This window comes from Strix uralensis, chromosome 6, assembly GCF_047716275.1.
Source record: "Strix uralensis isolate ZFMK-TIS-50842 chromosome 6, bStrUra1, whole genome shotgun sequence".
NCBI classification, from domain to species: domain Eukaryota; kingdom Metazoa; phylum Chordata; class Aves; order Strigiformes; family Strigidae; genus Strix; species Strix uralensis.
This window is the reverse complement of record NC_133977.1, coordinates 42,747,558-42,764,155: the sequence shown is the minus strand read 5'-3', so window position 1 is coordinate 42,764,155 and position 16,598 is coordinate 42,747,558. Positions and strand designations below refer to the sequence as shown.

The following is a 16,598-nucleotide window of genomic DNA, read 5'->3' as shown; positions in this document are numbered from 1 at the left end:
GAAAGAAAGAAGGGGCACAGAGTCAGCAGCAAGCGTGACCAGGGTGGCAATTCTCAGAGAAACTTTGCCCAATTTTAACCAATTTTAACGCCGTGTTTGTTTTGGAGCCCAGCGTGTCTGATTTATTTGGCACTGTTTAAACAATACACACACCAGCGAGGAAATCCTCCTCGCCACGCAGCGCTGGAGGCTGCTGGGAGAGTCACCAGGGGATTTCCAAAGATCTCACTCTGAAAGGGGTCAAGTCCTTCAGCGATTGTCGGAGACTTCAATGAAAAAAATACCAAACAGCACAAAAGGGGGTTTGTATCTGACAGGAGTTAACTTCTCTCCACAGTAACACTCAGCTAATACAGCAATATGCTAATGCCAGGGAGCAGATGGTAACACACCCTCATTTTTCTTGCAGACAGACACTGTCATCTATTGTTTCTAACAACCCCTTTTTTTTTTTTAAAAAAAAAAAAAACATAACAAAACAAACACTGCTCAGGAGAAGCAGTGGCATTACTGTGAGCCTCTAGCCATAAACCAGCCCAGGAAAGCAGGCTCTTCCCGTCACCAATCCCAGAAATTCCTCACACACACTGCTTACTCTATGTTATTCTATGCTATTTTGTAGCATTCCTGTAGTAAATCAAGACTACTATTTCTTAAATATATTTTAAACAGGTGCATTCAAAAGTAACTCTCAAGAATCTCTTCTTTCACCAAAAAAAGTGGAAACAAAAAATCACACAAGATGAGAGAATATTTTAAGAACATTAGTTTACAGTCCATTTAATTCTCATTAGAAATATTAAATTCTTCCTGAAGTATTACAAACACAACATAGGATTAACAAAATTTGAAATTCCAATTGTGACCAAACTTTGAAGAACGTGGTTGTGTAACTACTTACAGAATGTTTTTGCCAACACTCTCTTAAAACAGGTCTCTTCTTTTTATGAACTACAACTTCCTGCATGTCTTCAAGGGAGGGATGCTGGCCAATTTCTTCTTCAAATGGCAACATGTATTCATCTACTGGGCCTAGGGATAAAAAAAAAAGTTAAACCATCAACTTTTCTTTAAAAAAAAAAAAAAAAAAAAAAGAAACAACCCTAAGACTGGGGACTACATTTTGAAGACACCATCAGAGCGTTCTGGAGCATTTTACCTCCTGTTGCCATTAAAACTCGCCCTAGGCCAGGGGGGAGCAAGCACTGACCCAGGCCTTGACAAAGCAGTGCTAGAGGCTTGGGGAGGAGTGGCTGCAGAGCTGCCAGTCAGAGAGGGACCTGGGGGGATTGATTGCCAGCCAGCTGAACAGGAGCCAGCAGTGTGCCCAGGTGGCCAAGAAGGCCAATGGCATCCTGGCTTGTATCAGCACTAGCGTGGCCAGCAGGGACAGGGAAGGGATCTCACCCCTGTGCTCAGCACTGGTGAGGCCGCACCTCGATGACTGGGCTCAGTTTTGGGCCCCTCACTCCAAAAAGGCCATTGAATGACTCGAGCGTGTCCAGAGAAGGGCAACGGAGCTGGTGCAGGGTCTGGAGCACAGGTCTGATGGGGAGCGGCTGAGGGAACTGGGGGGGTTTAGTCTGGAGAAGAGGAGGCTGAGGGGAGACCTCATCGCCCTCTACAACTCCCTGACAGGAGGGTGCAGAGAGGGGGGATGAGTCTCTTGAGCCAAGGAACAAGTGCCAGGACAGAGGGAATGGCCTCAAGCTGCGCCAGGGCAGGGTCAGACTGGCTCTTAGGAAGTATTTCTTTGCAGAAGGGGTTGTTGGGCGTTGGAATGGGCTGCCCAGGGCAGGGGGGGAGTCCCCATCCCTGGAGGGGTTGAAGAGTCGGGTTGACCCAGCGCTGAGGGATCTGGTGGAGTTGGGAACGGTCAGGGTGAGGTTCATGGTTGGACTGGAGGATCTTCAAGGGCTTTTCCAACCAAGATGATTCTGTCATTCTGTGAAGCAGCAGCAGCGTTTCCAGGAGCTACACGGCTTCACTCTCCCGCACGTGGCACCTCCCGGCCCGGCTCCCTTTCAGCTGAAACCCAATGGTGGGGAGAGGCTCCCCAGATCCCCAGCTTCTCCCCAACAAATTGCTTCGGTAGGACAAATCCTCCTCCTCCTCCCCGGTTCTTGGCTCTGCTGGTACCCGACTACCACACTGCTTGCAAAGGTTTCAACGCAAGAGGCCAATTTGCACCAGCAACCACCATGTCCCTTCTCCCATCCCCACAGCCTGGGGCTAAACAGGTGTGTTGAAGGCTAAGCAGGGTGTTTGTCCTCAACAGAATGAGCTTTATATGCTCAGCTATAGATTACACAGCTGTAGATTATACAATTCTATGTTATTGTCATATGTATTTTATGCTCTCGGATCAAGAGGCTGAAAAAAGGAGGAAGGGGAAGACAGAAGAAGTGAACAGTCTGGTACGGATGAAGCTGATGAGACTTAGTGATACCTTCTTTAAAAAAAAAAAAAAAGAAGAAGAAAAAATTATTTGCAGAGAGAAAACCAGCGGCTGTGACTAAATCTGCACCAAGCTGTGGTTCAGGCAGCTGCTTTCCATCACTAATGTCTCCTTAACTTCCTGGAAAAATACCCACCCCTGCCAGAGAGACCTACACCACTTCCAGAGCCCTTTCCATACGCGTGTTTTACAGCACAGCGAGGCAGGAAGAATCCACACAGGCTGTGGGGCTGCCCCTGAGATTTGGGCAAGACTGCCGCTCCTGTTAGCCAACGGCTTAACGTTTTTAAAAGGGTCAAACCTCCCTCGTGGCTTCTCCTGCGCCAGGAAGGGCTGATGAAGGGCACTGCTGGGCGCGGAGCAGCACCAATCTGAGCTCTCCAGTGCGTGTCGGGGTATTTATGTGGGTGTCTGGCAGCTCCAGCGGGCTCCCACAGGGGAGTTTTACCACAAACGCCATCACCAGCCGAACCAAAACCGGCCTGTTTCCTTTGCTGAACTCAGCTGCTTTAGAGACTGTACTGAAAACACAACTTTCTCCCATTTTTGAGCATTTTGTCTTGTTCTTGATTAATCCCAGCTTATACTGGGCACCCATAAAAGATCTCTGTTTACAAAATTTAAGAATATCATTCATACTTCAAACAGGGTATCTGGTATCTTTCCCTGATAGCTTAAAAATTGGATCCAATGGTTTGCTTTGAGGAAGACAACCGTGCTGGCCCCACAGCTAACCAAGTATCAGCTGCAGACTTGAAGACATTACCAGGTTTTCAATTTCTAAGCTGTGAACAATTAGAAATTCCTCCGTTCTAACATCTGTACGAGCTGAACTAATGTTACATTAGTGACAAGAAAGAGAAAGAGAAGGTAGGGAGGCACTGAAGTGACACAGTGCACTCTCACTCTGGCACCTGTGGCTAAACCAGAAACAGAGACTTTTCTGTGTCTCGGCGCTGAGAACTGACTTCCAGATGCCCTGAAGCTCACCATGGTTCAGGAGGGGCCATGGTGCTTACGAGCAGCTAGAAAATGATTAACTGCATCAGTGCTCTTTGTAATAAAATATATGTTGCCCTAAGAAAATTCTGCAGGTCTTATAGCCTTGTATTCCCTCACTATGCTGGGACAGGAGTGTCTCGCTGTCCACATCCCAGGGTGCATGGCAGGAGACATCACCTCCTCAGTCTCTGTTACCAGGTGGAGCTCATCTGAGCTTTTGTTTAGGAAAAGCAGCAATATTTTTAAGATTAACTGATGGGCACTGAGACTGTCAGGCTGAACTCAGAAGAAATGGAACATATTGGGTTAGGAGTTCCAGAGTCTCTTCCTCACCATGACCAGAAGAAATTGCAACTAGTAAAAAAAAAACCCAAAACAACTTTCCCCAAATACTGACACTAAATTATAAAGTGACTACATGATGTTGTGACTACGTGATGTTGGCGTTTCATTCGTTTTACCACAAGACTTACCACCCTCATTAAATTTCATTACTTATGATCTACCTTCCCCTTCCTTGCTTTAAATACACCTCTCCAACAACATTCAGTATTTCCACAGACCATCTATCTTGCTTACCATCCGAGGCGGTGCAGCGTGACGCCAGTTCCCAGAGGACTAATCCCATGGCATACATATCTATTCTCAAAAACGCATCCCTTTGGAAGTTGATAGCACCTTCTAGTACCTCAGGAGCCATATACCTTCGTGTACCAACCTTCAAAGAAAGGAAAGCATAAAAATCTGTACACTCAAAATCAACAGGACCCCATTACCACTCCAGCCAGTGCCATTTATAAAAATACCGTAGGCCAGTACTAATTTTTTTTTTGTCAATGATTAAAAGTTGCCATGGTTATCCTTGCTTAGGATAAGTCCTGGGAAGTTTCTTGTATTCTTTTATCCAGTGGTAGGTAAGAGGAATTGGAAACTGGACCCTATAAAGGATACTTATGAAACAGGAAAATCTGAATCTATTTTTAAATAACACATTTGCATAACAATTCAACTTATTTGTCACGGCCATTTCTTATTTATCTAGTTGATCTCGTGGAAGGTGTCCCTGCCCATGGCAGGGGGTTGGACTAGATGACCTTTTAAAGGTCCCTTCCAACACAAATTATTCTGTGATTCTATGATTTTCTTCCAGGTCACTACTCATTTTTTCATGTCATAAGGATGTGAAACGTGCTTATGTTTCTCCCCATGACAGGAGTAGTGATAAAAATACCAAAGCAAAATAAGCTACAAGTGCAATTTATACTGAGAAATCACACAAAACTAGCTATTAAGTGAGAACTCTGGGGATATCCATCATTTTGGACCACAGTCAATGATGGAACTATGTCATCTGAATAAATCAGAACTTACAAGATGTTTGAACTTCACTATTTAAACCTTCACTGTAATAGCTACGTTTCTCTTAAGCAGTGTGACTGAGGTTTTATAATCTTATTGTAAGGATTTCTTTTTTGTTGCTCAATGATAAACTGTGAAGTTCTGCCTAAGATTAAATATATTTAGTTTTCCAGAAACCGTAATGCTCTAAGCTCCAGCTTGTTATTTTAAAAGTACATGGTACTCCACCAGTTCCCTGTGTATGCCAAGCACTTGATTAGTGCTGCTGTTGTTTCAGGAGAGTGACTGTTGCTAGGTCAGAAAGTTAGAAACTGGCTGCCAGTATCACTCCTCAATTTCTGAACAGAATCTCAGAACAATTCATGAAAGATGGCAAGACCACTCTTCTTTATTGTCAAAATCCTTCAGTAAGAATGAAAATAAAGGGAGAGAGAGAGAGGCCATGTAGTGAGATGGGGGAAAGCTGTGACCTGTAATAATCTAAAGAATTGTTTAATTTTTAGCTTGTGAGAAGAAATCACAAACTGCCACATTCCTTAAAGGTCACCGAAAATAGGGTTGATGACAGAGTGTCCTGTGCATGAAGGTGGCCTAAACTACCCCCTTCCATTCACACGCAGTTTGTATCATTTATGGAAATAAACCTGTATTTACCTGTCCATGGGTGTCCCCTGCAGACTTTCCAGCCTCAAACTTTAAAGCTAGACCGAAATCAGCAATACAAGCTGTAAGATTATTTTTCAGCAGCACATTCTTGCTTTTGATGTCCCTTTCAAGTTAAGGAAAAAAATTAGAGATCTACAACACGAAATATCATATAAAATTCTAAGGAAAACGTAATAAAACAAAACAACATTATAATGTGAAAGGCAAGAAAATTATACAGAAGTAGTCCATTTAAACAACAAAATAATAATAATAAAACCTAGGGGTATGCTTGCACACCTTTATTCTTATGGAAATGTATGAGACTGCACTTGGAATTATCGTTTTATGCTTCGTTTTAAAATACATACAGATTTATAAGCATCTGTGATACCGAAATAGAATAAAAATGTAGGTACTGCATACTTTAGTTACAACTACGTTTTGTTTGTTTAAATGACAGGAAACAAAACACACTGAAAAATGAATCTTGATTTGTTTCTAACAAGGAGATACATGTTTTCCTGCAGAAACACAATATTATGGACTCGATCCAGGGATTCCCATCTGTCCTGTGTGTACCTCTCCCCCTCCCCCATTTTACCATCAGCCAAGCAGTTTTGCTCATGAAATAGCCAGAATTCTGCAGAATTTGGATGTTTCTCTTACTTTATATGCCTACCTTCCATTTTGGTTACCACTATCACTTCAGCTCCCTACTTCTATTAATAGCTTTCTATACTTAACCTCATTGAAAAAAAACCCAGCAATTACCCTCAAAAACAGGCATAACACCACTCACAGTAAATGTTTCTGTCTGAAGGCATTCAGTACTACCTAAAGTTACGTATAGAAGTGTTTTAAGTTGTTTCAGATGGCTATAATGCCAATTATTTCATATACTGCAGAGGGTACTTAAATAATTAACTGTATAAAAAAAGAATTTATGACATTAACCACAATCACCACACCAAGTTCTATAAATCGTCAGCTAGATTTCTGCTTAGGCTGAGCAGATTTTTCTTATGAGGCTCTCGGTAATTCTGGAAGGAGGATACCACTGAGTAATTATCTGAATTCTTCCTATCTATCCATGTTTCCCATCCTTTAGCTCAAAGTTGAATACTAACAATCACCTGCAAGTATTTTACATATACTGTACCTATGTGAGATGGCAGGTTTGTGTCCATCTTTTAGCCCTGGTATATCCTCGTGAAGATAAGCCAATCCTCTAGCCATAGTTTGAGCTATGTGACACAGCTCGTTCCAAGAAACCACGTTAGCCTTGAGAAAGTCTGTTAATGAACCCTGCGCAGCCAAAAAGAAAAACAATTATGAGATCAGTTTCATAAAGCAAAGCCCGAGATGGCCTCCAACACTACATGCCTGCCTGCCTTTCTCTGTTTTCTGATAGACCATATAATTATACCCGTACGTACACAAACAACTGCTAGTTTAAACAACAAAAAATTAACCTTTGCATCACCTCTAGGCCATGAATTAGCATCAAGATGCATCTACACGTCACCTCAACAAGCAAAGAGCACAATCAACTCCAGCGGCACGCCTGACAATAACTGCGCTTAACTGTCCGCGTCAGAAATGGGAGCTCGACTTAAGGTATTTAAATTCTTTATAAAGACAACTCTGCTTTTACAAATATGATTTATCATCTTCCAGGCATGGGAAATCACAGGTCAGATTCACCTTCAAGAATCTCACTGAACTGTGTATGACCACTCTTGAGGGCCTTTAATTGACAGTCTGTCTGTTCTCATGGACCAACAACAGTGAACTCCAGTTTCACAACACACTTTCAGAGTTAAATACACACTCTGAATAAATAGAAAGAGATAATGTAAAGTAAAAACTATTCAACATAAAGCTCTTCTCTTCAAACACACTTCTATAGCCCACTCTATGCAGACATTTTCATGGATTTATATATTATCCCATTTGTGAAATGTCACTGTGGCACACGTTGCTGTGTGAAAAGCTGACACAAAAGGGAAAAAACAAAGAGCTGTCAAAGTGTAGAGGCTACACTTTGAAAATAAAACAAAACATTCATATTTTCCATCAATGAGAATCAGCTCAGGTGCCACCTTTCCAACAGTAACAAGATTTTTAAAACTCTTAGACAAAAAACAAACAGAAAAAAAGGGCAGTAACCTTTCAGAAAGGCAAATTAGTTTGATATTTTCAACTTGATTGTGAAGATCTGTCAAAAATTTTAAATAGTTGATTGAACTTCTGAATTATTAAAGCAGAAGTGGGACAAAAATGCCAGAATGAAGAATATAACATTCAAAACTAGAAGTATGATCTATGAGCTAGCCTTAATGTGTTGGCATGTCCATATCATACAGATTTGCATTTTCTTAAATCTGCTACAGGTAACATCTTCCTAATGCCTCTTTGCCTGTGCCAGGGCTAAATTTAAGTTTGGGTGCTTTTTGGTTTTTCTCTTTGTACTTACACCTCTGTGACAGTTACATGCATTAAAAAAAAATAATCGAAGTGGATAAAACAAAACAGCGACCACATTCTTAATTAGATATCTTTACGTTTCTTATTGCAGTTATCACAATAGATTTGATAGGTATCACTTCATTCTTATAGACTCAAGTCAGCTAATACAAGGAAAAAGAACAGCAGGATCTCTGCAAGATGGAGCTTAATTTAGGCAGGTTTAGATGGGGGATATTCAAAAATACACATTCTAAGAAGCAAAAAAGTAGAACGAATTTTTGTTTTCTAAAACAACTCCTCCATTAAGTAAAGACTGATGACAACTTTCTCAGCTGGCTGAAAATAAATTTAAATAAATTCATATCCATTGAAAAGAGACAAGCTAACTGTAAGAGAAAGCTATTTTAAATTTTATTTCTTAACTGTCTCAAGTTCACATTTGTGACACATTTCCAAGGCTGTTCTTCCTCTGTCATAATCATAAAAAAATAAACTACACTGAGGACTAACCGTACCTTTTCATGAAATGCTGTAATCAACCAGAGATCGACATCAATGCTAGTGCCTCGTTTCTCTGCACCAATGAACTGCAAAATATTGTCATGCTTCATCCCAGGTAAACTGTAAATTTCGTATTCGTTCTGCCATGACTGTTTGTCCTTTAAAGAAAGAACACATCAAATCAAGTTAATACTGTAATAATGGCAGTAAGAGGGACTTTCTCCTACAATTTACTGTGCCTTTGTAAATGAGCTGTCAAAATGACTAAAATTTTTTTTTGGCAAGATGGCATTTGCTACCTAAAGGAGAGAAAGCATAGTGTGTGCTATTAACATTATGAGGATGATTATTTAAAAGTTACAAATGTTTAGAGTAATAACAATATTTGTGCTACAAACTACTGACCTAACATATAAAAAAACCCTGAAAAACCGTCTTCACATATATTACATACTCGCATATAGTAGAAAATTGTCTGAAAAACTTAAAATTTGTTATAAACAAACATCAACTGCTGAAAACAACCTCAATTATCACAGATACGAACCAGGGAAACACAGAAAGCTGTAGATTAGGACTGGAGTCTACATAATGCAAATCATTACAATTGATTTAGTCTTAAGAGCATGGTTCAATTTTTATATTTTCTTAATCTACAAGAACCCCATAAAGAATCAGAAATAGGTTTTCCTTAATTAAAAATAATGAACAAAGTCTCAGATTTAATTTATGCTGTGCTGATGGCTGAAACCAGCATAAGTACATGCCATTTCTCCTAGAAGAGTAAGAACCTGCACATGTATTTATTCAGCAAGTCAACGCTTGGTTAATCATCAGAACAAGCACATTTCCTCACCTCATGTAGCAGCAGTGGTTTTAATTAATGTAAAATCTATCCTAATATCACTATGTATGATCACTTTGTATTCTTTAACTAGACTGGATCTTAAAATTATGAGCACAATCTATTCTAAAACATGGCTTTCAGAGGGTACTTGGTGGGAAGTAAGTATTATTTCACTTAATTGAGGCATATTTAATTGGAACAATCACCTTATAGGTTTGCATTTCAGGATGTTCCTTCTAAGTACAATTTAATTTGAAAAAAATTAAATTCTCAGAGACATGCGAGAGCTGCTTGAAACTATTCACACCAAATACGTATTTTTATGAATTTCACAGAGTTTGTGTTTCAATTACACGTTTGCATTAAAATACTGATTTTAATTCAATAAAATTCTACCTGTGCATTTTTCAGCTCCAGACATTTCTATCTAGATTTCCAGTATATATTGAAAATTCTCTATAACAAAAGCCTCTTATTGTGAGTAGAAAAGCTGGTTTAACATTATGATATTACAAGCATCACCAATAACTTCTGCTTACCTGAATAGGGAATATTTTGACCGCAACATACTCATTTAGTAGCTGAGCTTTCCATACACAACCAAATCTTCCCCTAGCTTTGATCTCTAGTAGCTGCAACGGCTTCAAACCCATCAGCGGTGAAGGTGGTGGTGGTCCAGGATCCTGAAATCAGGTTAAAAGCATTAATTAGTTTTGCTATTATATGTGCTGTGATGGCAGCACTACAAATAAAGGCTTGTAAACTGGAAGAGACTTGTATCATGTATCCAACCCTCCTTGCAACAAATTCCCCCAAACAAGCCAGAAACAAAACAGCAACCCTTCTCCGCAGGGAAAAAAAAAAAAAAAAAAAAAAGATTGTAAAACATGCTCAGAAATAATGTGCAAGCGACAGCATAACAACAGTTACAGTATAAATCTGTCTAACCAGGTGTAAAAGCACAGCAGAAATTAAGGAATAAAGATAATCAAGCTTTACTTGTTACTTTAAAAGACAGAATTAAAATGAGCACCGTTGATACATGTAAGGGTGGGTTTTTTGTTTGTTTGACATACGTGAGACTTGTTTAATCCTTTAGCTCAGTGGCTGGGTGGCTTGACTCTACAGAGCCAGAGGCCATTTCCATGTGACTCCCTGCACCGCTGGGCCACCAGCCAGGCAGCAGCAGGTATCTGCAGGAGGATTCTGGCTGGGGGCAGCAGCGCAGAGCTGAAGTGAATCCCCTTGCTGTCTGCAGTTACCACGTACACCAGGTCCCTGCTCACAAGCCGCTGAGCCGGTACCAAGCACAGCTCTACTTCCAAAACTCCACTGCTTACTAGGGACGTAAGGTTGCAAAGCCAACCTTGCTACTGCAACGTCTTCCAGAACGTAACTAACATTTTTTCATTCAGAATCCATTGATCCAGTGTATAGTGCAGACATTTGGCACAGGAATCCAAATGGCAGCATCTCCACAGCCCCGCAAGCGGTGTGAGGAGCCACACCACCGATCCACTTCTACTGCCCCCAAATTTCCTAACGCAGACAGCCAATATGTTACTGAGATGTGAGTTCGGGGCTGTAGCCCAGAAACAGAACTGGGGAGAGATTATCTTGTCATATCTTACAGGGTTTGTACTTCACTGAGGGTCTAGCCCAGTAATTCCTTTTCAAATATGACACTATGAGCTGCGAAGAACAACTGCAAGTGAGAGAGAACTTCTATACAGCTATCCATGTAATCACTACAGATCTGAACAATTCCCATTTCTGGGCAAAAAAATGCAACAGCTTATTGAATATCTTGTATTTTGTATTTCACAGAATAACAGAATTATTGAGGTTGGAAAAGCCCTTGAAGCTCCTCCAGTCCAACCATTAACCTCACCCTGACCATTCCCAACTCCACCAGATCCCTCAGCGCTGGGTCAACCCGACTCTTCAACCCCTCCAGGGATGGGGACTCCCCCCCTGCCCTGGGCAGCCCATTCCAACACCCAACAACCCCTTCTGCAAAAAATACTTCCTAAGAGCCAGTCTGACCCTGCCCTGGCACAGCTTGAGGCCATTCCCTCTTGTCCTATCGACATACTTTACACATATCTTCCATTCTGTGTCACACGCATCGTCTGAATACAACAATCAGATTTTCAACTTTATTGCCAAAGACGTGCTTCTTTCAGGGCTGGCCCTTCTCTCTCACCTACCATGCTGGGTTAAGCTCGTACCTGCGTAAGCTTCTTCCCTACCACCACCAAACACACCAGACCCATTTACACGTGCCTCTGCATCAAACAGCATAACCCTACCCACAGAACCAGAGAAACACTCTCTCTTCTGCCTGATCCCTGTTTCCTGCAGGAAAATATCTTCTGATGTGCAGTGGTCACTGAGCAGAATTACCAATACTGTCATGAGAGACAGCTCCACCTTCATTCCACCTTCCTGCAAATTAGTTTAACCCCCCGATTTGTTCCTCAGTCCAAATTACTACAGAGAATTGCAGGTGCTGATGCCCACGATGGTAGCGTGGGGGCAGACTAATAGATCAGTGACAGGAAGAGGGTGAATGGCTGCTTTTGGTGGCAGTGAAGGTCTGTGCAGACCACAAAACTGCACCACAAGTCTCAATATTACGTAAGAAAGAAACAAACATATAAATGAAAAGTGGATATCACTTTAAAATTATATCCACCCTGCGGAACACAACAAAAAGAATACAGCAAAACACAATAGTCTACTGGTTAAAAAAGCCTCCAAAACATACACTTGGCTTCTCTATTTTTGCCCAAACCGTCACAGCTGTAATGCTGTTTTAAAGAGAAAGAATGAAAAACACTGGAGTAGCTGCTTTGATGAAAGAAATGAGAGTACTCAACAGTTAAGTATTTGAGCACTTCAGCTAGCAACATAAAAATCTTGTGCATGTTAAAGGCACATTTTCTGAGCAACTGTGGTTTGAAGTATACTACTGTGAGAATGGAGACAAGTGCTTCTGTACCCAACAAAAGCTTTGAGCAGTTCAAGCACAGGTATAGATCACCACTCTCTTGTTTCTGATTAAGCAACAAATACATCCTTCAAAGAGAACAAGTTTCACAGAGACACAGATTTATAGCAATTTAAAGAAACTGTAACCTCATTCCCTAGATTAATAACTGTAAAAGAAGATGGAACATTTGAAATTCAAATCAGAGACACATTACAATACTATCCTCAAAAAAGTATGGAATCCTCTCGCAAATATGACAGCGAAAGATGCTTACAGCTGTTATATCAAAATTGTTGGATTTAAACTGGACAAACAACAATACAGAAAATGAAGTTTAAGAGTTAAGTTTTCCCTCCCGTGCTGCCTTTCGTTCAGTGCCAAACCCATTTATGATTATTTCAGGCACCTGGGAAATTCACTGTCCTCAATTTGCAATAGTTACAGTTAGAAGTGAAACTAGATGCCCAAATTTACTCACAAAAGCCTACTTTAACCTGTAAAAAAACCCCTGTTATTTTTAAGAATCCTGAGCACTGTGTAGCATTTGGGGATTTAACATCAGGAGATCAGACAACTTTTTAAAGTTTTGAACCTAGTGACTTGCCTAAACTAAGAGAACAATTTGTGGGAAGTAAACCCAAATCTCACTTTGCTTTAAGGACTAGAACAGCTCCCTTTCCTTTCCATACCTCCACCCACAAAAATCTGCTGGTATTCTGAAGCACACTATGAATTTTTTCTCGACCACTTAGTACTTCTCAAAGATTTGATGAAAAAACTTACAGCATCTATCACATGAGAGAAGGCAGTAACTCCTCAGGAAAAACTGGCCAGTGAAAACTGGTGCTTCTTCCTTTCACCTTAGACCATGATACGTCTCACATTCCTGAATTTCATATTTCCTAGAAAATCCTGGCATTTCACATTTTCAAAAAAAAAGTTTCCCACTACCTTATATAGCAGCCTCCTGCGGTTCCCTGCACATTTCCCTTTCGTGTTGAAACATTTCTACGAAGTCAAAACTTCCGGCATTCTTCTGAAGAAGCAACACACACCCACACACACAAATCAAAACAAATCCTGATTTAAAATGGAAAGTATAATTGCCTTCTGTCAACATAACTAAAAAGAATAGTTTTCCAGGGTTTTTTCTGATTTTTTTTTTTCCCTCTAAACAACTTTGTTAAAGTCAACAGGCATTTACTCTAAAACTACAGGTACTATTTTTATACAGAAACATTCCTTGACAATATTTTCAACTTGCTCTACTTCTAAGCAAAAATGTTTAACGTGCCACAGGCGTAATTATTTTTGTATGGCTTTTTAAAATCATCTCTGTGGCGCCGAGGATGATGATATAATGTGAATAAAGATATAATGTGGATATATTAGTCTAACAGCTTGCCACAGCTGTCAAAAAATAAAGGCCCAACTTCCCGTTCCCAAGCTTTCCCTGTCCCTTCCATTGGGCTCATTCTGGTCCTTGTTTGACCACGCAGCAAACTGAAGCAATATACTGTATTGCCTTAAAGCTTTTATTTGTTTTTAAAATCAGGTTAGTTTTAACAAATGGAATCAGTTTACAACAAGGTCCAGGTTAAGGCAAAAAACACGGCAAAGCAGAGGGAAGCTGGGCTCTCGTTTGGGAGCGGCAAGGCAGTGGCCCGTGTAACTTCACCATCAAGTCCTCCACCTTCTCACAGACACGCTGTCCTAACCTGGGGCGGTTCACAAAGGCAGCAGAAACACTCCTGTTGCACAGCAATCTACTGCCAGATAAAAAGCAGAAGCAGCTACATCAGCAAAAAATACTTCAACTGCCTGGGTCGTATGCTGCGTAGTACTCAGACAACTAGGCCTTACCCTTCCTACAGCTCGAAGTCATTGATCGTTACGCCCGTAAGTTTGGGTTGTATGGTGATCTCAGAAATCACGAGCATCTAGTTATGTTGTACACTGTAAGGTTTTCAAATCTCAAACAGCTTTTTGGTTTGGATTTTTACAGCTGCGAGTTGCAGTGAGCTGTCAGGTAGTGCATACTAGTCATACTGGAAAAAGAACTGAGGGAAAAATAGTCATTAAAGAATGGTAACTTCCAGAAATAGGTTTCCTCAAGCGTCTCCAAGAATGGTTCTCAAGATCAGAGAGAAACATAATATGAAACTACAACTCCATTAAAAATATGACCAACTGAACAGATTGTTTAAAGACCTGCCCCACCACAGTGTCAGCACTTGAGTTTATCTCGTTATGTCTCTCATATGGCAACTGAACCAGGTGATTTATCACGTACAACAAAGGGAAAAAAAAAAAAGACCAATTACCCAAACAGGGTTGTACAGAGACATATTTCTCTTCCCTGACTCCAAAATATAAACAAGTTCTCAACCTTCCAGAGCACAGGCAAGCTTTCTTTGTTGAACGGTGCAATATTTCCCCTTCATTACATTTATTCTCCAGCTTATACTGTGAATATGGCTGACAAGTTCTCACTGGAAAACTCCAATGACTATCTTGGTTGGTTCCCCCCTTTCTAGTTTGGGACTGGTTCATTTACAACCAGATGATCTGCAAAGTTAAGACCCAAATACAGTAAAAAGGAGCACTCAGAATTCTTAGAGTTTGTAATTATTCTAAAATTGACTCAGATTTGTATCAAACTACATTTCTTTTAAATGGCAACAATTTTTCTCCTTTTCAGCCCCACAAAATCCTGCATTTTATTGTGCTTTGCAAACATATTCCCCGAAGTAATGTAAACAAAGTAGTTACTTGTAGGCAGGATACTTCAGCTTCTTCCCTAACAGAAATTATGGCATTTCAAGCAAAACAGTAATACAAATAGAAGGAACTCCAATAACTCTTTACAGATGCAAGATGTTCAGGAAAATACTTGAATAGCATCGTTCTATCTTCTCCTAAATTACATTTACAGAGCATTTCAGCTATTAGTTAAAGACCTATAGAGACAACGGAAATTGAGCATTCGTATTATAACTCAAACCTCGACTTTTTAAAGCCTAATTTAAAAGCCTAGCAATGATAACCAAGTTTCTGGATTAACAGTTTTCAGTTACTTGTAGTTTCACATGAGGTATCAGTAATTTAATACAAATAACTTCTGGTCAGTGAAAAAGTCAAGTAAAGGCTTAATAGTGAAAGAATATTTTTCCTTCAGGTGATCTATTTCTCCAAGCCCCTGAATCACACCCAACCCCATCACACCACCCTGAATCACAAGATGAAGACCACACACCTCAAGGTTCACAGGTGGGAGATGACAACAGATACCCAAGACAGGACAGAAGTGGGCAGGATGTGCCGTTTACCGCCAGGGGAACCCACCCCAGCAGGACGCGTGGTCCCTGTCACTGGACCACGCGGCACGAGGGTGGAAGTGACACAAACGAGCTAGTCTGTAGTTGAAGAACCACAGACTGACTACGCCTGCTGTATTTCATTATCCATCCCTGCAGACATTTACCTCGATAGCCTGAGAAACGGCAGTACATTTTAAAGAAAGCTATGAACAGCAGACTAAATCTGTATTTTTAAACCACGCATGCTTACACATTTCTTGTCCAAAATACCGGAAAAATGTAACTCATACCAAAACAACTTCTTACATGTCCACAGAAAGTTCCATAACCATGAACAAACATCAATGCATCTTACCTCAATCATTATATGAAAGGCGTGCTTGTAGAGAGGGGAAAAAACACAGGCAAAAGAAATTACTATTTATACCAAGAATGGGATTTAAAAACAGCTTATAAGAAAAGAGACAAAAATCAGTTGTTTGTGAATTAACAAAAATATTCATGGGGATAGCAATATTTTCTTGTACTAATGCCGGATCATTTAAAATAAAAACCCCCATCATTGATACATTACCAAGAAAAATAGGAGGAAAAAAAAAAGATTATTACACAGACCATCACCTGAATTGATCTTATTATACACCTACAATGGACAATTCTGGTTTTAATAAACAGTCACGTTACTACAAAACAGTATATAAACACATGCAGAAAATTAAACATAGGAACTCAAGTTACGCAAACTTATTTGTTACACTCACAACTGTACAGTAGAGGGCAGCGTTGTATTTTTAAAAATTCACTGCAATTAGTAGCTAGCTGAGGAAAACGAAAACTTTTTAATGTCTAAGTTATAGCTAAACCTTATAAACAACTAGGTCATCATATCTTAGGTCTATATTATTAAATTTAATCAATACATCTGGCATGCTAGAACAAGTGAACTTGAAAACACTACATCCAGCATACATAAAGGGAGATTACAATATTAAAGATTCT

The 16,598-nt window shown here is 40.2% G+C and overlaps 1 protein-coding gene across 2 annotated transcripts in view; it reads right to left on the bottom strand.

Moving 5' to 3' along the window:
- The window catches only part of ACVR2A (activin A receptor type 2A), a 70,144-nt gene that overhangs the window by 3,469 nt on the left and 50,077 nt on the right, over positions 1–16,598 (bottom strand). Inside the window, exons 5-11 of one of the 2 annotated variants that reach the window (XM_074873808.1) lie at positions 15,955–15,978; positions 9,824–9,967; positions 8,452–8,595; positions 6,627–6,772; positions 5,474–5,588; positions 4,040–4,178; positions 902–1,032 (exon numbers count right to left, since the gene is read on the bottom strand). In XM_074873808.1, the coding sequence (XP_074729909.1) occupies positions 902–1,032; positions 4,040–4,178; positions 5,474–5,588; positions 6,627–6,772; positions 8,452–8,595; positions 9,824–9,967; positions 15,955–15,978 (843 nt within the window). The remainder of the gene's footprint in view (positions 1–901; positions 1,033–4,039; positions 4,179–5,473; positions 5,589–6,626; positions 6,773–8,451; positions 8,596–9,823; positions 9,968–15,954; positions 15,979–16,598) is intronic. The other variant, XM_074873809.1, reaches the window with a different exon arrangement.